Source organism: Euprymna scolopes, chromosome 20, assembly GCF_053919585.1.
Source record: "Euprymna scolopes isolate OS-2025 chromosome 20, ASM5391958v1, whole genome shotgun sequence".
NCBI classification, from domain to species: Eukaryota; Metazoa; Mollusca; class Cephalopoda; order Sepiida; family Sepiolidae; genus Euprymna; species Euprymna scolopes.
The window spans coordinates 5797637-5822152 of record NC_136501.1 but is presented as its reverse complement, the minus strand read 5'-3'; the positions used below and the strand labels follow the sequence as shown (position 1 = coordinate 5822152).

At 32.2% G+C, this 24516-nt stretch overlaps 1 protein-coding gene across 4 annotated transcripts in view; it reads right to left on the bottom strand.

Moving 5' to 3' along the window:
- The window catches only part of LOC145241299 (uncharacterized), a 548760-nt gene that overhangs the window by 459230 nt on the left and 65014 nt on the right, over positions 1 to 24516 (bottom strand). Inside the window, exon 2 of one of the 4 annotated variants that reach the window (XM_080104049.1) lies at positions 9202 to 9875. The exons of the other annotated variants lie outside the window; for them this stretch is intronic. Within the exon in view, the coding sequence (XP_079960175.1) occupies positions 9846 to 9875 (30 nt within the window). The 3' untranslated portion in view covers positions 9202 to 9845. Of the gene's footprint in view, positions 1 to 9201; positions 9876 to 24516 lie in introns of those variants that run through there. 4 annotated transcript variants of the gene reach the window in all.

Here is a 24516-nt window from a genome sequence, read left to right as displayed (position 1 = left end):
AAAGCCTGCAAATTTTCATGTAGTTTCGTCCCATAGAACAAAAGATATGAGCATTTCAATATTTAATTTGGCTACGAGTATAGATATATTCATATATATATATATATATATATATATATATATGTAAATATATATATATATATATATATATATATATGTAAATATATATATATATATATATGTAAATATATATATATATATATATATATATATAAATATATATATATATATATATATATATATATATATATATATATATATATATATATATATATATATATATATATATGAAGTGAAAGTGTTTGATATACAGAGTATTGAGATTTGGGAAAATCTTTGTAATTCCTTTTTGGCTATAAATTTGGCTGATAAGGGGTGAAAGTTCAGCGATTTGACCTTTGAGAACTCTACTAAACTCCTCCGCCAATTTTCGGTATAAACACTTGAAATTTTAGATATAGGTTGCTTGGACATGGATCTAACTTAATAACTTGATTTCAGCCCAAAACAATAAATGTTAAGAGGTCATAATATGAGTCAATTTAAAAAATGATCTCTGTGGTCTCTACCAAATTACTCAGACAATTTCTGGTCTAAACATTTGAAATTTTACATACAGGGCAAGCTTTTTAATTGTTCTGGGTCGAAAATTTGAGCTACCAATATATAAGTGTATGTATGTATATTTGCATGTCTGCCTAAAACTTTCGACAGAGGCGACGGATTTTCCCAAGATCAGCATCGTTTTGAAGCTCAACCCTTCAGACGACAAATACCGAAATATTGGCTAAAAACATTAATATCTTCATCTTCAACTGGGCATTTTTCTACATCGCCGATATTTTCAAAAGTCATCCCCTCTTTTCGATTGTCTAGTCTTAATTTAAACCTACGTCACTTCCGGTTTGGCGGTGGTCGTAACAGCAAAGACGTCACGTTTTTTACCGTTCTTTTCCTACTTCACGGTACGGGTTCGAGCCTGCCTTCCTACTACCACTTTTTATTTTTGCTCAACACACACCTCCAAACACCCGGGCATACGTACATACTTCCTCATATGTTCCGAAACGGCTGGGCCTATCTTTTGCAAATTTTACACAAAGCTAATTTATATGTCTGGCAGTGTTCTTAGATATGTTTTGTACAGAAATTCATCTGATAAGTATTGAACATTGAAAAAATCCGATCTTTAAAATCATTTTTCTTTAATAGATTAAAAAGAAGAATTTATACAAGGAAATATTGTACGTTACACCCACCGAGGAAAGTAATTAGGCCCCCCCCCCAAAAAAAAAAAAAATTATAGACTTGCTGGTTAGCACAAAAGATTGCAAACTATAGTTTTTGAGAAGAATAATGCTGGAAAAAAATATAAAAAGTGAAAAAAGGATATCATTTTAAATATGAAATATATTATTTTGAATATGAAATATATTATTTTGAATATGAAATATATCATTTTAAATATGAAATATATCATTTTAAATATGAAATATATCATTTTAAATATGAAATATATCATTTTAAATATGAAATATATCATTTTAAATATGAAATATATCATTTTAAATATGAAATATATCATTTTAAATATGAAATATATTATTTTAAATACGAAATATATTATTTTAAATATGAAATATATCATTTTAAATATGAAATATATTATTTTAAATATGAAATATATCATTTTAAATATGAAATATATTATTTTGAATATGAAATATATTATTTTAAATATGAAATATATCATTTTAAATATGAAATATATCATTTTAAATATGAAATATATCATTTTAAATATGAAATATATTATTTTAAATATGAAATATATTATTTTAAATATGAAATATATCATTTTAAATATGAAATATATTATTTGCAAAAATGGAATCAAATGATTTTATTTAATTTTGTTCCCATTTTAAAACATGGCTATTCAAATTTATTCAACAGAATTGAAAACAAAACAAACAAAAAATTATATTACAATAATAATTGAATAAATCAAAAATATATATGATAATAATTGAATGAATAAATATAATAAAAAAAAATCGTACAGATTTGATTATGCATGAGTTTCACATCGATATTCAGATACAAATTTAGTGTATCGGTTTTTTGCCTGTAAAAAAAAATGGCTGCCACCTAGATAATCCTTTTTTTTTCTCTCCATTTTCACATGAAGCACAAACAAAACGATGTCTGTTATAAATTTGGTAAAAATGCTAAGGATGGAATTTGCAAATCAAGTTCAAATTTACATCTTTTGTGATATACAACTGTGAATTTATTGAATTTGCCTTATAGGAGGCTAAAGCATTGGCTCGCAATATTTAGTGCATATGGGTTTACAAAGGACTTCTGTAATAATTATAAAAACCTGATTTTTTTTTTGTAAATAAGTGCTGTTACTTCTGCTTTGTGATCTGACTGCAAAATAACACACACGATAGAGGTTAGAGCAATGTCAAATCCAAGCTGTGCTTACTTTTATATTTTGTAGTGATGTGACAATTCCAATATTTTTCCTGATTCCGATACAATTATCGATTGTGATTTCTTTAAAATCTATAAGTTTGGTGCGAGAGGCTTAATTATAAAAGTTATTATTTGTTTATATAATTAAATACTTGTATGTTTTGTGTATGTTCTGTGTTCCTGTTTTCCTTAAAATATTTGATAACTTACAATTTGATTTCGGGTAGGAATCGTGAAACGTGGAATTTTATACACCTAGTATATTTGTTTGCTTAAATCGTATGGGAATAAGGGATGGGCCAAGTGGAATAGCCAACATTTTCACTTTTAAACTCAGTATTGATTTTAGAGAGAGATGAAATAATCAAATCAATCAGGGTTAAGGGTAGGTGTAGAAAATATCGCTTTGGATGTAGATATTATCGGGTTTACCTATATGCTTAGTAAGTTAAAACCTCAGGACTCAAATTTTACGCCCTGGAAAGTAGAGGGTTGATGTGAGTCAATTCTTAATTAGAAAAATCTATTTTTTTTTATTTTTAGTAAATAATTTATAGAGATACTAGAGGATGTACCCGGCGTTGCCTGGTATTAAATGTAATGTTAAATTCCTTTAAAAAATATGAAGTAAAAACGAAAAGAAACCGAAACATATGCATGTGAGTATTATGTTTTTTTTTTATAAATAGTTCATTTCTTGTAAGTAAAAAAAATAATACTAAAGCTGAGATCGAAACCAAAATCTAGTCAAGTATGACAGAGTCAAGTATGATAACCATTAGACCAATTTACCACGACCTTTAAAAAGTGGTTGTAAAACCTTGTGAAACTGTTGACAAACAGATCAAAATCCGATAACCCCAAGTAATAATTTTTCAATTTTGACTCCTTAGCAGCCCTATGTTATCGGAAGAAAACCAATCAAAATTTTTCTACATGTCTGAATACCCTATATACCAAATTTCAAGTCTGTAGATCAAATATCTGTTGAGTATATAGGTTGAGAAATGTCCTCTTACACACATTCTTACTTTTATAGAAATAAAATCTATATATATTACATTTGTGTATTACTTTGTCCACTTGACGATACATGTCCCAACGAATGTAATGGTTTTACTATAGAATGAATAGATGTATGCGATTTCTAATTCTTCACATTAGAGAGCTCTAATCTTCCTCTGAAGAAAAGATAAAAAAAACTCACAGATTATTATCTCTAATCTTTATATTTCTACTATATTCCGGCCGATGTATTCTCCGGCTTCTTTGGATGTACGTTTTATTTAAAAATTATATGCTTCGGGTCTTTTTTCTTTTTTTTACACACGAATAATCACTTATCAAGGTCCAAAGGCCACTCGAGGATAAGGATTACCGAATTAAACAGGTAGACGGCGAAACTCTGAGGGAATTAATATTGATGATTGTAACCGTTTTTAAAATGACTATTTAAGAGAATGGGGTCAATAAAAATTTGTTTATATTGGATTTGAAAATGTCAATGTTATAGCCAGCCGAGAAGCAGCACTGTGGTACCGTGGGCCACGTATAGGCAGTTTTAGGGGGGAAAAACTTCGTTCATGGAAGTTCTGTTTAGTTCTAAGCACACAGACAGAGAAAAGGAATTTGTTGATGTTTGTAGGTAAACGAGTTTTTGCTGCAAATGTTTTACAAAGGGAACCATATATTGAAGCTCAGTCGAGCACTTGCCATAAAAATACTGATAGAGTGAAGAAAGACTAGCAATTACTCTTTTGTGAGAAAGAGGTCAAAGAATGAAAAATAGAACATTACTCGCTAGATTTCGAAGTCGAGTTTGTACTCTGTCACTGCAGGAAAGGACCTCTGAACAACACCTCAGATGTAGCAACACTATTTAATCTTAGGACATTTTTTATTCTTATGCAGATAAAGTATTGCGTCAAGAGTGAGATACCTTCTGAAGTGGTAGAATGATCTGACCATTTTACCAGCGATTTGGTGCAAGTCTTCTATTTCAGGTTTGGAGTGAAGGTCAGTTCTAGAAACTTTTCTAAGCAGAAAGCTTCATCAAGATGAGAGCTATTCATTTCAACTGAGTCAAAACGAAGATTAGAGTGTTAGCAGTGAAAAGAGAGAAGCTTAATTTTAGATGTATTAAAAGTAACCACATTTTTCCCTATTGTGATATGTGCTTCAGCTTGGAAGACAATCAAAGGTCATGATCATTAATGCTCCTCGAGTGTTGCCATAGATGGTTGTGAAATCTCCCATTCATTATGCATTTAAATATTATTATTTAATTGATTGTTAGGTGTATAGGGTGCTCTGGAAGAGGTAGCACCCTTTGTCACTCGGCTGCTGCACCCTCTGAGGGTGGAGGAGTGTCACTGGTCCTCAACAAGCTCCTAATCTCTCACAAGTGGCTCCACATTGCTATACCCCGGTTCCTTGCTTAAGCACGCAAGTTAAATTGTTTGAGGTGTGCCACTGCCTTGTGGTTTGCTGTTGGCTCAGCAAAGGCCAGGGGAAACAACCCGTACAGAAAATTTGGAGTGTAGCCCCGCAGGCAGATTAGTGTGATACTTCCTACTATCTCTGGCAGCTACTGCGGTCGAGCTGGTCCCAGACATACTAGTCCCACCATTCCTCTGGAGTACACTCAGAGAGGGGTATGTTGATGCTTGGGTAGCTCAACTTCTCCATACCAATGCCCAGGCTTGCACCCTGGAGAAACAACTTCAGCTACGCATCGTTTGTGCACGTTTTTTTATTACTTCAATCCAATGGATTGATGCGTTTGTCGTCAGTTCTTCCAACATCAGTTGCAGTCGAAAAGAAAAACTAAAAAGATAACCATAGAACAAAGATTTAACTTCTTTCTGTTGGGTTTTTGAAACAAAAATTTAAAAATAAACAAGCTTCACGAGGGAAATCGTTCCAGACAAAGCGTGAAGCCATTTAATGTAAAGAGTTGGAAGAAGAATGAAAGATGATTATCACAAAAGACAAGAGATACCTATTGACTTTAAGTCTTGAAAAGACCAAGGTTAAAAGTAGGAGGAAAACAGTCAGAAGGAAAAGAGTTCCACAAATCTGTGATTATTGGAAATAAGCTACTGGAATAGGAAGCTGTACTATGATGAGGTATAAAAACAGTGAATTGGTGAAGACCACTAGACTAACAAGTCAAACGAGCTAGAACAAAAGAAGCAGGGAATAGATCAGACAATTCTGAAGAACACATGGCATAATAATAGACCATTATTTATGCAGACAATTAGATTGAGTGATTATTTGGCCTGAATTAGTTTAGAAGAAAGGAAGTAATTTATTTTTAACTCCCAAATTTAGAGAGCTCCAATCTTTCTACTGAGCAAAGTATTTAAAAATAACCTTAGTTCATTTCCGTCTCATAGATAAGAACAAGAAAAACTCCAAAAGAAAAAATAGATAATACAATGGAAAAGTGGATGAAGTAGGAAGGTGACTTTCTAAGAACATAAAATTGTTTCCAAAACCTGCTGCTGAGTTAGGGGTAGGGTGCAGGGAAATGGTCGCAAAACAAGAAGTCAGATTGGATTATGTTCTCAAGAAGATGTCGTCGGCTGGTCTTTATCTTTCCCTATCTTCTTCATGGCACAGCAGGTGGAGAAGTTGACAAACGAGACAGGATGGAGTGAAGATGGCAACCAAGTAGGCTGCGACATTCGTTGCAGCCCTGCTGACACACAACGCAATCTATAGATCAACAATTGCGTTTTTAAAAGGAGGCGAATGTCGCCTTATTTATAACTGAAGAAAAAAAGAACAATTAAAACCAACACATTCTAACAATAAAACATGATGTGTTGGAAGGATGAATGTGTGTGGAGAGAGAGAGAGAGAGAGAGAGAGAGAGAGAGAGAGAGAGAGAGAGAGAGAGTGGGGAGAGGGTGGAGAGATAGGAATAGAAAGAGAGAAAAAAAAGAAATTTTACAATAAAGATATTGCACATACTATTTAAGTTTTATTTAGTTTTTTTATGGCTCCGGGAAATGCCGGGTAACCATGCCAGTATACGTGAAGGAGATTATCAAATTTGTCAGTATGTATTACAGTGTATAAGTAGTGTGTATTAGTGATGGGACGATCCCAATATTTTTTACCGATTTCAATACAATTACTGATTCTGTTCTAAATTCCCGATTCTGATACAATTACTCATTCTGTTCTAAATTCCCGATTCTGATACAATTACTGATTCTGTTCTAAATTCCCAATTCTGATACAATTACTGATTCTGTTCTAAATTCCCAATTCTGATACAATTACTGATTCTGTTCTAAATTCCCGATTCTGATACAATTACTGATTCTGTTCTAAATTCCCGATTCTGATACAATTACTGATTCTGTTCTAAATTCCCAATTTGATACAATTACTGATTCTGTTCTAAATTCCCAATTCTGATACAATTACTGATTCTGTTCTAAATTCCCAATTCTGATACAATTACTGATTCTGTTCTAAATTCCCAATTCTGATACAAAATTCTTTTAATATCTATAAATATGTAGCTATAGAATTTGGTTTTGTTTTTTTGTGAATTTTCTGATCACTGTAAAAATTTTCTGATCACCGTAATAATTTTCTGATCGCCGTAAAAACCCATGAAATTTGTGCATATATTTTCGCAAACATAAAAGTGCACTTGTGGGGTGGGGGCTTAATCTATAGATTTTAGTTTTACTTGTAGTTTAAAATCAATAAGCAATTATCATTTATTTGATTATTACCAACAGTAATAAATTAAGTTTTACACAAAAACAAACAAAAAATAATTAAAAGAATTGTTTTTGGCATCAGAAAATTGACACTATATTTTTTCCAATTCTGATAGACTAAAAAGTTCTGATTTTTTTCCAGTTCTCAATTCCAATGAATCGTCCCCACACTAGTATGTATTGAACTCAAAAGTTCTCACTATTATAAGTAGAGCAGATATAAAAAAAAAGAATCTATGATTTTATGCAGTTTATATCAATATGCCAAGGTTTCAATCATTACAGTCTAAGAGCCAACTAGTTTCCTAATCGAACACAGCTCTATTCATCTAAATTTAAGTATTTTATGATGAGTATGCATCATTGTACAGCATAATCACGTTAACATGCTGGTTCCTGTTGAACTGCCGAAGTTAAGCAACGTTGAACCTGGTCAGTACTAAATGGGTGACCATTTGGGACTTTCAGGTGCTGTATGTGCTCTCTGCTTATCTCGGCATTGTTTCCAGTCGTCCTGTACTTCTCCTTGCTACTAGACTCAAACAGTGCCGATTCAGAAGAGGTGTGGTTGGGAATGAGCAACCCTTGCCTCACAATTACAAACGCAGCTTCCCCTACAGGGGGTATCATTTGTCTCTTAAGTTTGAACGGTGGCATTGATGCATCATCCCTATATTATTATTTCAAAATAGTAATCCAAAAGTAGTGGAGATGCAAAGAATAATGTTCTGTCTGAAGATGGTATAATGATATCGTGGGGTCTCCATTCACGCCAAGAATCCATACAATGGAAATATGTCACAGACTCCTATAAGGATATTGGAGATAAACCATATATAATCTGACACTACATTAACCATATTACTTAGATAAATATTTTTACAGTTTTAACAAAAGGGCTACAATAATATATGTGGGGTCTCTATTCACACCGAGCGTCCACATAATGTCCAACAGTAATGTATTACACATGAAAGATGCCGCTGTAGAATTTCCACAGGTCTCGCTACTAGAAGTAATTATTTATTTTTGTTTTTTTTTATTCGGTGATTTTTAACATTTTATATCCAACGATTAAATCCTCATCAGCCGAATAAATTTCTATAAAGTTTATAAATATTCAAAAATGGTTGCCTACATTTTGAAATTGATTTAAATAAACCAATATAAATAACTTTTTTCTTTAAAAAGAAAAAGATAAAATCTGATAATGCTATGAAAATTTTATTTATAGTTAAATCCCAATTTCTATATATTCTCCTTGTAAAAAAAAAAAAAAAAAAAAACTGGAAAGTTTTTAAGTAGTGAAGACCATAGAACGAATGCCGTATTATGGCGAAAGTATCGAGTTAAAAAATTTTTTTTTTAATTTATTGTTTTCTATTTATTTATTTATTTATTTATTTTTTATTGATTCTGTTGTATTTAATTGTTTCGCTTATGTAAGTGGTGAAGGAGTTTTATGCCCTTTGTTTATTTGCATTGCCCCTTTTTTGAGGACATATTATTATTATTATTATTATTATTATTATTATTATTATTTTATTATTATTATTATTATTATTTTTTATTATCATTATTATTATTATTTTTATTATTATTATTATGGTTTTTATTATTATTATTATTATTTTATTATTATTTTTTTATTATCATTATTATTATTATTATTATGGCTGCTATTATAATTATTACTTTAGTATTATTATTTTTTATTATCATTATTATTATTATTATTATTATGGTTGTTATTATAATTATTACTTTAGTATTATTATTTTTTATTATTATTATTATTATTATTATTATTATTATTATTATTATGGTTTTTATTATTATCATTATTATTATTATTATATTATTATTATTATTATGGTTTTTATTATTATTATTATTGTTATTATCATTATTATTATTATTATTATTTTTATAATGATTATTATGGTTTTTATTATTATTATTATTATCATTATTATTATTATTATTATCATCATTATTATTATTATTATCATTATTATTATTATTATTATTATTTATTAAATACTTAAATATTTTTTTATTTTAAATATTTATTAAATATTTTTATGGACATAAAAGTTATCCATGAACACGTGTTTCTGGGTATCACCCGTCATCAGAGTGGTTAAACGTTTAATAAAACTGGTTAAAGAAAATTATATATAGATTCAACAACGCAACACATACATATTGCTTGATTGAAGGAGAGTTGTTTTTTTCTATCAATCAATCTGCAATTAGGACTCTTGAGTCGATAAGTGTCATTTTGATACTATAATAAGGAAATGAACTCTTACGTATATGCACGGAAGGATTAGATAGCAGCATATGTGAGTCTTATTGAATCCACTTTTGCTTGGGATATTGCCAACTTGAATTGAGGTCAAAAGTTAGAAAGTTGTTCTATAAGCATACTGGGATGCCCCATTATGTTCAAAATGTACAAAATATTTGATTACAAAACAAACATTTTCAAAACATGATTCAACAATGATCGACAAGCTAACAGCCAATGAATTTCTTCAAAAACAAAAAAACAAAAAAACGAAACAAATATACATGATTCAAAACAAATTTACTTACTGTTCGAGTCCATTATGACCAAAAAGATCTACACGAACTTACCTAGAAAATAAAAGAAAAAGTGTTTAATTAGTATTTTAAAATAATTTTTTAATGATCACGAATTGCTCAAATGTACATATTCCTGATTAACCCGACAAGCAGCAAAATCCCACCCATTCACTGTTGAGGTCCCTAGATGCCAGAATGCCTTCTACTCTAATAGTTTCTTCTCTGATTGAAAGACTTTGAAATTCCCTCCCTGTTTCCTACTTCCCTGACTGTACTAACCTGCAGAAGTTTGAATGTAATGTGAACAAACATCTTGCTGCTCAACTCCCCGGTTCCACGTTAAACATGATCCGAAATAGTAGCCACTTATGTAAACAAGGAAATATGTAGGGAGTTAAGAAACGAGATGTCTGTTCACAGTATTCTTAACTTCTCCATGTTAGTGTACAGTCAAGGAAGCAGGGAACAGGGAGGGAATTCCAAAGTCTAGCAGTTCAAGGGAAGAAATTATTAGAAGAAAAGGATTTAATTAGTATTTTAGGATAAAGAAAAAATTGATGGCGGATTTCTATTGGATCAATCGATAAGAATATTATTCAATAAAGTAAATCTTCGCAATTTTAACCAGAAGAAAAATTTTGATTTATTTTTTTAAGTCAATCCTTGAAAACACATTTTTTCTTTACCGATTTGATATTGTGTTCCAGAATTTTTGAGATGAGGATTAATAATCTGTATTAATTTGATTATTCAGAGTACTGTTCTCATCTTGGAGGTTATTTTCATAAAGTTTCAGCTGATGTAACCTCTGACCTTCTTCAAATGCATTTTGTCAAACTCAGAAATCTTGTTAGAGAGTCACTGAGCAGAAGTAGTAAATTATTTATTGTCTATCGATCTGTTTATATGTGTATATATCGATGTATTTGTTTATCTAGCTAGCTGTCTATCTATCTATCTAGAGTTTTGTGGAAACAGCGATTTGAACGCAATGTGGTGACAGGTTGTCAAACATGTCAAACTCGGTGACCTGGTCAGTTTCCACAGGAAAGTATCTGAATGGATATGACGTGTTGCATGTCATGTGTTCTGGTTTGCTCAAGCATTGTTGAGTTGGATTGGAGTCGTCGAAGAGACTGGATGAGTTAAACAAGTCTCCCGATAAGGAAGCGACAGTCTCAAAATGGAGACAGATAAACAACCTGCCACAGGTCGTCATTCACTTCTGCTTTGACGAAATGCCTGGGAGTGAATAAAAATATATATAAAAACATACACCATCTTTGTCTGTCTTGTGAAGCGTCTCTCTTAAAACATGTCCGGCTCTTCAAGATGGTTAAAAAAGCTTCCAGAAGTAATCTCCTTCGGCTGCAATGCAAGGGTTAGGGGGTAATAGATACTCTCTTCTTCCTTGCATATGCATGCACCTTTCTGATTTATTGTCAAAAACAAATACTTCGTCAGGCTTGACTTGAAACAACAACTTCTGGAAAGCCCGATGGGCATCCTCTTGAGTGGGCCCTTGTTACAACGTCTTTCATCTTAATTGTCTCATAACGACAGCTTCTAAGGTTTTCCTTGAGCTTAGGGAATAATCAAAAGTCACAGGGAGCAAGGTCTGGACTATAGGGAGGGTGAGGAAGTGTCTTGATGCCCATCTTGGTCAAATAATCTGTGACAATGATGGAGCACTCTTGGGACAAACTTTGTGCAAATCTTCTGCATCTTCAGTTCCTCACGAATAATTGTGTGTACAGTTCCCACACTGACATCAAACTGTGCTATTATTATCTCTATAGACACATGACAGTCCTTATCCATGAAATTCTTTATTTAGACTATCAACGCTGGTATTCTGACTTCCTTACTCCTCCCATACCTCATTAGCCTTCAAAGACTGCCTGCTTTCCTTGAATCTCTTATGCCACTCCAAAACTGATGCAAGATGGCCCAGAAGCAGTCTGAAACATTCCATACGTTTCTCTGGCATTTTTCCAAGTTTGAAACAGAATTTTATTTTATATCATTCTTTTAAAGTGTCCTCACATCTAGATTGCATTTTTGAAATTCATTAACTGTGAGAATCGAGCTTTCGTAAGGTGCATTCCAATTTTTGCTGTAGTTGTTCATTTGAACCTGAAATGATAAAAATCGGTCAGTCATCTCATAAGACGTATAACAATAACATTTTGAATTTTCAAGAGTCTACAATAATTTTAAATGCCTGTACAAAAAAGTCTGTTAACTTATTGAAGGAACCTTGTACCTCACTGCAAACACAGTCTTCTACATATACAAGAGTTGGATACGTTTTGAGATGGAGTACTGTTGCCACATCTGGGGAGGTGCTGCTTGGAGTACTCCTTTCTGTTAGAAGATCACAAGAAAGATATACTATGTATTATAACATAGTTGACAAGTCAATTGAGGACAGGAAAATTAATTGTCCTGAATTTTTTAGATGAGGGCTGATTGTTTATATTACTTCTTTTGATCGAACTATTGTTCTCATCTTGAGTATTATTTATGCAACGCTTCCGACCTCCGTCAGGTATTTTGGTTGCCATCTCGGAAAAGAAAGGAGAAAAGTTACTGGCTCTGTGGATGGTTTCGTATTCTTGGAGTTGTTTTTTTTTTGCCGTGGTGTCGTATGTGTATAAAAATTTTGGTTGACAAACGGAAGTAACTCTAATAAAGTTTGACAGTGGATCACTTTCCTTTTACCACTGAAATTTGAAGAAAGGGTTGTACAATTTTTGTTTTTCTTTATAATTAAAGGTTCCCATGTACTGTTGATCTCTATGCTTGGTCTGCTTAATAATTTTTCTATTTTTTAAGCATATGTGCCGCTTCTTTAAGTCGTCTAACTGTCCATCTTGCCTCCCTGTCAATTATTTTGACCTCGTTATATAAAGTTACACAAATAATACTCAAGATGAGAATGATAGTCCGATCAAAACAAGTAATACAAGGAAAATTAATATTGTTCACTTTTTTTTACTAACATAACGTTTAAGGAATTAATGAGACCTATAATGAAATAAAGGAGACCTATAATGAAATAAAGGAGACCTATAATGAAATTAAGGAGACCTATAAGGAAATTAAGGAGATCTATAAGGAAATAAAGGAGACCTATAATAAAATAAAAAAGACCTATAATGAAATAAAGGAGACCTATGATGAAATAAAGGAGACCTATGATGAAATAAAGGAGACCTATAATGAAATTAAGGAGACCTATAATGAAATAAAGGAGACCTATAATGAAATTAAGGAGACCTATAAGGAAATAAAGGAGACCTATAATGAAATTAAGGAGACCTATAATGAAATAAAGGAGACCTATAATGAAATAAAGGAGACCTATAATGAAATTAAGGAGACCTATAATGAAATAAAGGAGACCTATAATGAAATTAAGGAGACCTATAAGGAAATAAAGGAGACCTATAATGAAATTAAGGAGACCTATAATGAAATAAAGGAGACCTATAATGAAATTAAGGAGACCTATAATGAAATTAAGGAGACCTACAATGAAATAAAGGAGACCTATAAGGAAACGAATATCTATGCATATTTTCCTTTGCCCCAGGAAGGAATCGCTTGATTTCTGTGAACTTCTACTTAAGTACATTGAGAAAAAACATTACAACTTTAATAATATGTAATTATGAGATGTACATTTTGCAGGCCAATCATAAGCCTCGAAAATCCTGCCAGGCCTCACCTCCTTTTTCATCCCTTCCCCATCAGTAGTTGCATCGTTAAAGACATTCGCTCCCTTTTCCGAAAAGCAGTGACATAAATCAGTAACACCCACTCAAAGAACCGGCCCACCCACACATCCTTTTTTTTTTTTTTAAGGAGGAGTTCTGTTCCTGCTTCTATTTTCCTATCAACCAGTAAACGATAGTCGGCAGCACCAAGGAGAAAGGGCTGGGCAGGCGTACGTGTGCCACACGAAGGCTTTAGCATTACCAGCTACAGTGTAATGATTTCTCAGATAGTGCAGACGGTTTGTAAGAAAATTGAAAAGATGTATGAACGTGTGGGTATGCGTGCAATAAAATTTAAGGTGGGTCTGTCTCCTTTTTCTGTCGTCGAAAACACCACGCTGGCTGTGTTACCTTTAACGGCAATGCGGAAGGGGCGGGAGGGGTTAGAGGATGATAGACACTCTTTTCTTTCTTGCATGTGCACGTACGTACGCACACCTTGTGGTTTGTTGTCAAAAACAAATACTTCGTCAGGCTTGACTTGAAACGTAGGAAGGGTTTTAACAGGGGGTGGGCTGTACCTGCCCACTTGTTGATTAAAGTGAAACAGGGTCGGTTTTGTTGATGGTAAAGGCAGACAAGTGTATTCCTTATTTCTCTCTAGTTATCTAACGAACCCTATTTTAAAAGGGCAGATGAGGGTAGATAAAATGTTGGGTTCAAAGACAGAGAAGGAGGAAGAGGGAGAGAGAGAGAGAGAGAGAGAGAGAGAGAGAGAGAGAGAGAGAGAGAGGTGGGGGAGAGTCAGACAGAGAAAAAAAAAGGATTGGTGAGTTGACAGGAAGCAGGATAAAGAATTGATGAGGAAAAAAGGGGAAAGAGAAGTGGTTGGTAGGGGAGGAGAGAAAGTGAAAAGGAGAAAGAGAAAGTGAAAAGGAGAAAGAGAAAGGGGAAAGGAGAAAGAGAAAGGGGAAAGTAGAAGTGAAACAGCTGATGAGATAAAAGAGAGATGAAGAATGAAAAGAAAAGAAAGAGCAGATTATGAAAGAAAGATATCGAAAAAGAAAGAGTGAAAGAAGAAGGAAGATCTGACAATAGTCAATATTTTAAAGAAATATTCCAACTAATAACAGCGAGGGAGGGGGAGAAAAAGAAGCTGATGGGGATAGAAAATTAGAGAGTGGGATAAAAATAAAGAGAAATATATATATATATATATATATATATATATATATATATATATATATATATATATATATATATATTGAGAGATAAATAAAGAGGTGAGAGAGAGAAGGAGAGAGAGAGAGAGAGCTGTAAGAGCGAGAAAAAGAGTGAGAAAGAGAGATAGAATAAAAAAAGGTCGAGAAACGTGAATAAGCCTTTTATTACAGGTCGACGCCAGAAGAAACAGAAAAGAATACAAAATTCTAAAAAAGAAAAAAAATGGTGTAAATATTCTTAATTTAGCAAAGGAGAACGGGCGGGAATGGGAGGTAAATGGCAGCGAAATGTTGGAAGCAAAACAAAAAAAAAAAAAACTGATAAATGCCGTATTCTTTTTTTTTTTTTTAAGGAAAAGCGACACTTGTAAGAATATTACAATATTACAAATAATGCATGCACACACACACAATATATATATATATATATATATATTCTGTTCTTTTTGTGTGCATATTTATATATTCTTACACATACACACACATATATAGACATGCATAGAGATACCATACACGCACACATACACACATTTAATATATAAAGAGGAAGTCAGACACTTGAATTTGGACTGCTATAGCATTGTTTTTTATAAATTGATAACCGATACAAGCATTTCTTCCTTTTTATCATTGTTCCATGTTGTTTATACTGTATTTTGCTTCAGTTTCTTTCTGAAAATACGTATTCCGGCTAGGCATGACTTTTAAATGGAGAAATTTTCCCCTACTGATTCAAGCAGAAGCGTGAGCTTATACCTGTAGTAATATTTAAAATTTTGACATTTCTCTATTTCAGCTACCAGGTAACTAATTACATGTGTTTACAATAAACATTAAGCTATTTATTTCTTAAAAATGTATATCATGATGCTAGGTAAACTGTTATTCTTTCTAACTTTGACTTCTACGGCTGTTTCTATCACATGCTGCATTTTAAAATGTGTCTATTATTATCCATGGAGAAAAGATTACATAGATATTGCAATTAATTGTCTGGTTAATTTGGAACTAAACCCACCCTGAAATATTATCGAGCTGCCCCCATTTTTTAATGTTGGCCCTGGGAGGAAAGTCTCACTTTTCTTTTGCCAAATCTTCTTTTGCATCAATATCTCTTAAAGCTCAATTTTATTTTCAGCACTTATTCCCAAAAGTAATTTTCTTGGGAATGTTTTGATAAACTTGAGCAATGCAAAAATGAGACATGGTTTCTGAAGAGAGGTTCGCTTTAGTTGTTTTCTATATAAACCATTTACATTAAAACAACATTGTACTTGTGCAAGTACTCATCCGCTTATCAATCCTATCTAAACACATGGCGATGTCTTTCAAAACAACTATTGGGTTTCTATTCATTTTACAGCGCAGTTTTGCACAGTACTTGGTGACAATTTTGGTTCTACCGCTCCAAACTGTTTCAACTTCTTTATAATGGAATGTAATATAGATATAAACCCAGCTAACTCATTTGAAATACTGCTGTAACTATTTTCTGATTCGCGGAAGGTAATAATTCTCTTTTTACCGTATAAAGCTAAATGACCGAATATAGTCGAGGGCGACCCAAAGTCTCCTTTTCCATTAGCTACTACAGTGAGGTGTAGGGGAAGGGCGCCATTCTATTCCTGGATTACTCTATACGGTATAATGGCGTTGACACACTGGTTCTTGTTAGATGATCAGTTAAACAACGGTCAGTACCAGATGGGTAACCATTTGGGAATACCAGGCGCTGTATGTAGGAGAATGTTAACAATGCCCTGCAAGAATTGCAAAAACCTAATGTAGTTATTTCCCCTGACCAGGATATACAAGTGACTGGGGTCTGTTTGTTTACCACAACAACAAAAGAATATATATTTATAACAAACTAGTATAAAACATATATATATATATATATATATATATATATATAATAAAAAGAGATAAAATAAGGTCTAACACAGTTATCTCCCCCCACACAATAGGTCACATGAATTTTCACTGCGATACTATTATTGTAAAGAATGAAAACCCTTGTCTGCATAATAATAATAATAATAATAATAATAATAACAATAATATTAATAATAATAATAATAATTATACAACAGCAATAATAATAATTATACAACAGCAATAAGAATAATAATAATAATAATAATAAATTATACAATATTATATATATATATATATATATATATATATATATATATATATATATATAACCAAACAGAAATAAAAAAAATAATAAATAAGTAAAATAAAATTACCCCCAGCTCCATACGGCTAAATTAATCACACCTTTCTGCCATCCTGACATTTTTCTGCAGTCCTGTCTTCTCTTTCGCCATCTTGAATATACTTTTGTTTTCTATTTTGAAAAGGCCCCTCTCTCCCGAAATTAATAAAAGTTCCATACCACCAACGGACTTTATATACACCGGACATACCAGCAACTTGGTTATAAAATAATTATACATTGAGGTGAGGAATGATAAACGAATAAACAGTTAGACATTTCTCTACTCAAACATACCCGTCTACTTTTGTTTATTTTTCTTTTCTTTACTTTCATGATTCTGGTCTTCCTTCGCATGGTTTTTGGCTTTTAAAACTTCCATATATTCCTTTACCAACAATGCTTCAAGCAAACTACTACCTACTCATATATATATATATATATATATATATATATATATATATATAGCAGCTAAGGAAAAAGAAGATTTTGGGTCGCCTTCGACTATGTATGGCACAATCCCCTTGACACATAGATTTTTGCCAGATCCTCAAAGTTAAGCAACGATGAGCCCTGCCAGTATCAGATGAGTGACCATTTGGTAAATTTAGGCGGTGTATGTACCGCACCGTGTTGCAGAAATTTTCAGTTATGTCTCTGAGGGCGCATCAATTCATTGGGAGAGATGCACCTGTAGTCTTCGTTAAGACATGCATCTAGAAAAAAAAAACCTGCGGTCTACTGTATGCCCTGTCTTGCGGCAGTCATTCGCACCGACAAATATATATATATATATATATATATATATATATATATATATATATATATAAATAGAGAGAGAGAGAGAGAGAGAGAGAGAGGTTTATGTTTACTATAACCTTTTTATGCAAATATTATGCAGTTATAAACCATGTAGAATATATGCATGAATATAATTACACGTAATAGTTAACTAAAGATGATCGCCTGATAAGAAAACCGAAAAAAAAAAAACTAATAGGGAATTAATTAAAATGGATGTTTAAAAGAATATACAAATAAGCTAGATTTTTTGCTAGTGAATGCAATTCCATGACTCATATATAACAAAGTTGTATTTTCTTTTTAAATAAATAGAAAAATGTTTTTTTAATTAATACTAATACGAAATGTTTTTTTATAGGAGTATATTTCTTTTTTTAAATTTTTTTTTTATTACATTTTCACCCCAAACAAGGCAAATTGCCACTTTGGTGTAGGGGGCTACTATCAGAGGCAACAACTACTGCGGTACTATGTAGGGATTTGGGCAGCAAGATGTTGGTTCACGTTACACTTGAACTTCTGCACGTCAGTACTGTTGGGGAAGCAGGGACCTTGAATGGAATTCCAGAGTCTAGCAGTTCTGGGGAAGAAACTATTGGAGTAGAAAGATCTTTTACATCTAGGGATCTCTACAGTGTGGGGGTGGGATTTAGCAGCCTGTCGGGTTTGTCGAGGGTGCTCACGTCGTGGGGGCACAAGTGATTGCAATTCGTCAGAGCATTCACCACTAAAATACTTGTAGAAAAGGCAGAGGGATGCAACATTTCGTCGATGGGCTTAGATGCCAGTTCAGGGCCTATCAGGTTTGCGACTCTCTTTTGAACCTTGTCAAGGAGCGAGAGACTAGTAGCAGATGCAGCAGCCCAGATGTGACAGCAATACTCCATACATGGGCGAATGAATGGTGGCCTTATAGAGGTACAGGATACTTTTGGGTGTTAGTAGTTGTCTAGCACGGTAGAGAGAGCCCACCTTTCTTGCAGCGGCCCTGGCAATACCTTCAATGTAATTGTTCCAACTCATGTTTCCTGTGAACGTTAGGCCAAGGAGTTTGAAAGATGTACTCTCAGATAAAGAGTCGTTGGCCATTGCTATAGGTGGTAGAGAGGGTTTCTTGTAATTATTGAATGAAACTAGTTTAGTCTTGGCAGCATTGAACGCGACCAACCACTTTTGCCTCCATTCCACCACAGATTAGAGGTCTTCCTCTAGTGTTTCTGCCATTTCTTTAGAAATGTGTTCATTCGCCTTCCTGTCGTGCCTGCCATAGAGTGTAGTGTCATCAGCATATATACCCATCTCAGAGGCAATTTTGTCGGGGAGGTCATTAATAAATATTAGGAACAATAGAGGTCCAAGGATAGACCTCTGAGGCACTCCCGCATTTATATCACACTGTTTAGATGTACGACCGTCGAGGACAACCTGGATTTTTCTCTTATCTAAGAAGGATTTAATTATGTTAAGTATTCAATATATATGTGTGTGTGTGTGTGTGTATGTGTGTGTGTGTGTATGTGAGAGAGAGAGAGAGTAATATTAAAATATGATTTTTCAATTATATTTCGCCCTTTGTGTATACCAGTTTTTAGTTTTGAAGCTCAATGTTAGTCAAAAGAAGCAATAGAGCATACATAAAAATACCAACAGTATAGCTACATTGCAAGTTTCAATTATTTATTTTTTTACCAAACAAAGCTTTCAGCATTTAACAACTTCGGCATATTTTTTTACAGATCTGTTTCATTACGCAGAAACAATCATTTATTATTATTATATAAATATTGGCTCTTTTCGTGCATATACTTTTCAGAAAAATGAATATTTTTGCTTAGAAAGAAATATGAATGAAAATATAATGTCGGAAAAAAAGGAATTCCATAGAAGATCCAACATTGCGTATTTACTTTCGTAACTATCTTGGAATTAATATATATATATATATATATATATATATATATATATATATATATATATATATATATATATATATGTGTGTGTGTGTGTGCGTGTGTGTGTGTGTGTATAATTATATATATATAATGGGTTGGTTTCCTGTTTGGAAGCATTTATAGATAGGGAATAAAATAGAACAGGTATATAAAATACTTTCATTTCCTATTTACCAACACTTTCAAACAGGAAAGCAACCAATTATTCCTTTAGCACACGCAATGTGCATTCCTGGACTATAAAAAAAACATAAAACAAACTGCTGACCAACGACTAAACGGACATGTCCCACTTAAAGTACCATCATAAAGCGTAAGAAGAAAAAAAAAACGTGAGGTTTTTTGCCGAAATATATTAATAAATATTATTTTTAAATTGTTTATTATTTTTTTTTTTGGAATTGGATAACTTCAAAACGTATTTTAAATACGTGTTCTATTTGAGATATATATATATATATATATATATATATATATATATATATATAGTTTGTAAATATGTATTGTTTTTAAAATATAATTATCCACTGACACGTGTTTCGTCGTCTACGACTAATCAGAGTGGCTGAATCTACCGAGATTCGAAATCGGGATCCCATGATAATAAGCCTAAACTTCTACCACCGGACCATCTCGGACGACTGTTGGATTATTGTGTGTGTGTGTGTGTGTGTTTTTTTTTTAATGTAGATGTTTGTTTGTTTGTTTGCGATACTATTTGAATAAATTCAATTATTTTTACGAAAGTGCATTTTTTTATGCGAGTTTGTAATAATTTCCTCTTTGGCCAATTTGTTACCCCCAAATTGGGAGCGGCATATATATATATATATATATATATATATATATATATATATATATGGGGGTTCGTCATCTGTAGATATAACGAGTATACACAACTATCATAAAGAATATTTCTCGTAAAAGAATTTTTAAAAAATCCTCAAAAGTATGCTACATGGTAAGGGCTGTCCCCTTTTCATGCAAGTATAAAAATGGAGAATTTATTTTAAAATGAAAATGAAATAGCAATAGACAAATTCGAACCTCGTAATTTAGTTTAGAAATAGATTACGTGTGAGAATTTAAAAATGTAAAACAAACATTTGTTTAGAATATAGATAAATATTTCAAGGAAAGAATGTGAACTCTCAAGTTTGTTATGAAATTTTAAATTGAAAGAATGCAGCTTATAAGATAATGTTTTTAACATATTGAATATAGGTTAAAATTCCTTTTGTAGAAATAGGAAAAGTTTTGGACACGTATGTCCAGAACACGTGAAAGAAGGCACATGTTTTAACATGTGTATGACGTCACGGAAAATAGAAAGTTCTAGGAATAGAGAAAAAACTTGAGAGTTAGACAGTCAGTGAAGAAACTCAGAGGGAGTCAGTCGTCTAGGGAGCGAGACGTCACGTTGAAACTAAAATGTGAGACTTTGAATTCTTGGTGATGGAAACACGGCCGGTCGTGACGAAATAAACCATCATGTGTTTTGTAAAGCTCGTCTTGTCTTATGATTCTTACGAAAAGGTAAAGTGAAATTGTATTATATATTTGTGTTATAAAATGTCTTTACATACACGTCTCGACATCTCATGTCTACACTATGTCTACACAATGTCTGAACACTATCCCTTCACTCCAAGAGCTTCTTCCCCTTCTTCTTCCATAAACACAATTAAGGAATGAACATTTAATATATAGGAATCGTTATAAACGAACAATCTCTCTAAGTCTCTTATTACAACTTCTCTCTCTCTCTGAGTACATCAACATCCCTCTCTATAATAAGACAAGAACACTCACTAAGACTCGTATCTTTACTAATAAGAACTCACGTAACATACGCACAAGTGGTAAATTCATCTAATAATAATAATAACTATATAACAATGCTGGTGTCTGTCGGTATAACAATAATTGTTAATAGTTAATATTTACTTAAAAAATATCGCTACACACACACACACACACACATATATATATAATATTTTAAACAATAAAAATTTTATCCTTATGACTTTTAAGGATTTCTGTTTCCTTCCAGCAATTTTTATATTTTTTAATCCATTTATTTATTTAATTTAACAAAATTCCAAATGTGATTTTTTTCGAGGAACATAATCTGTCTCTGATGAGTTGTCTAGTAAATATCCATCATATAACGAAACACGTGTGAGACGTATTATACTACTAATAACAATAACACGAGTGTGATGCAAATGCATCTATGGTTTGCTATGTTCTGAAAGCATAAATTCATTTTCATTGAGCTTAATTGTGGCAATTTGAAAAAAAATATTAAACAGATATATTAAAAGTATATATATATATATATATATATATATATATATATATATATATATATATGGGGGTCCGTCATCTGTAGATATAACGAGTATACACAACTATCATAAAAAATATTTCTCTTAAAAGAATTTTTTAAAAAATCCTCAAAAGTATGTCTTCTAGAATGTTCTCAAATTCAAAAAAGAAAAATGAAGGATTTTTTTTCCATTTTCTTTTTTTGATGTAAATCTGAAATCAATAATTGATTGCTCTTCGGGGAAAAGTCGTGAAGAAAAGCAGAAAATATGTATCATTCCAACGCAGCAGTGAAAACCTTTGAAAACACACTCGGACATTTTTTTTCAGCTCCACAAAGACGAACGCAAGAACATTAAACGGTAATAACTGCTCAACTATTGCCGATTCCGGTTTTTTCTGCTTGTCATAATACGGCTAAAAGAAACTCTTCAAGGTCTACGCAGGCAATTAGACGGTGGGCCTTATGGGAATACTAAACTCTGTTAGCAAATACTCCGCTCAGTGGGCGCGTAGATGTTCGTCCATCGGAATGATGAGGACCATCTGATCATCTTGGAAGGATGATCAATGACATACACTGAATTGTGAAGCAAAGGTTTCACAATCCATAACTCCTCAGACTGAGTTGATACTGCTTTATTCCAACTGCAAGAAGAAATCCAGGATGACAGAAAATGATGATAAACAGAGAGCACATACAGCAGCTTGTATTCTCAAACAGTCACCCATTTAAGCACTGACCAGGCTCAATGATGCTTAACTTTAGAGATTTAACAAAGTGATTCAGAGTAACAGTTCTGCAACACTTTAAATGGTATTTACTATTGGGGGAGGAACAGGTGCAGTAAGTTTGTGGAGCACATTTCATGGAAGTATTTGAACAACATTCGCAGGGATGTAACATTGTGGCGCTGGTAGAGAACATAAAAGTTGACTTTCATTTGTTCTTTTTTTGAAAGAAAAGCGTTTTCCAGACGATGTACATTTGATTTCCAAAAGCATATTGTGTTTGGAGGACCAACCTCAGGTGTTCTAAAAAAATGGTCTTCAGAGCTGCATAAAATGATGGCAGAAATGCGTCACTCTGAATTGTTCCTATAGAGAAAGACTAATAACTATGTAAAGTTTCGTTGCTCTACTGTTATGAGAAATGGGTCAGGGGCATTACTTATTAAATGTCCCTCATATATATATATATATATATATATATATATATATATATATATATATATATATATATATATATATATATTAAATTGTAATTCAATGAACTTCAAAAAACTCATTGAAATGAATTTCATATCAAAGAATTTTTATTATTCTAAGCAAGACAAAGAATGCCTTAGAAAGTTAATCTCCTTAACCTATAGGGTTTCGATGTCTACCATCTCATCAGAGGAGAGAAAATGAGGAGAGAAAATATTAGCAAATATTTATAAGGTATGCACCCTATTTGCTAAAGTCAGTGAGACATGACTTTAGCAAATAGGGTGCATACCTTATAAATATTTGCTAATATTTTCTCTCCTCTGATGAGATGGTAGACATCGAAACCCTATAGGTTAAGGAGATTAACTTTCTAAAGCATTCTTTGTCTTGCTTAGAATAATAAAAATTATTTGATATGAAATTCATTTCAATGAGTTTTTTGAAGTTCATTGAATTACAATTTAATTTATTTGCTCTATCTTGCATATCGAGCAATTCTTGTTTAGATGGGATAACTTATAGAATATTACTGCCAGTAATAATTTGTAAACCTTACAATCTCACGTTCCCATAACAACTGATTGTTAAATAAAAACTATTCTGAAGTATATATATATATATATATATATATATATATATATATATATATATATATATATATATATATATATATATATATATAAGTGTAAGCCATATTTAGTTTCAGAACAGTTTCCGATGGTTCGTTGTTCTACACAAGTTCTGGGAGGTGACTGGTTTGCAGTAGACAGTTCTCGATTTGGAATCCACAAAGCAAAAGATTCTTCCTTGTTGACACGAAAAAACATATGCAAAATTGCTGCAGAAACGTTTAATATTTATGGAGCAATTCTGGTTTCTGATTGGTTGGTAGCAGAACGTGAATTAGTTTGATTTGTCAGTTCCTAGCAGCATCGTTTATAAATAGAATCTCCCAACTGTGCGAGATCATACCCCATCATAGTAAAAATATTGTAACATTATATATATATATATATATATATATATATATATATATATATATATATATATATAATTATTTCCACAGCCAAACAACTTTGGAGCGTACAAGAGCCATGACAGCCAACATATATATATATATATATACATATATGTTTATGGGAATATATGCTTATTCAGTTATATTTCACCTTTTATTTATAAAATCCTTAAATTTCTGAAGCTGAATGTCACTGCAGAGCATATAAC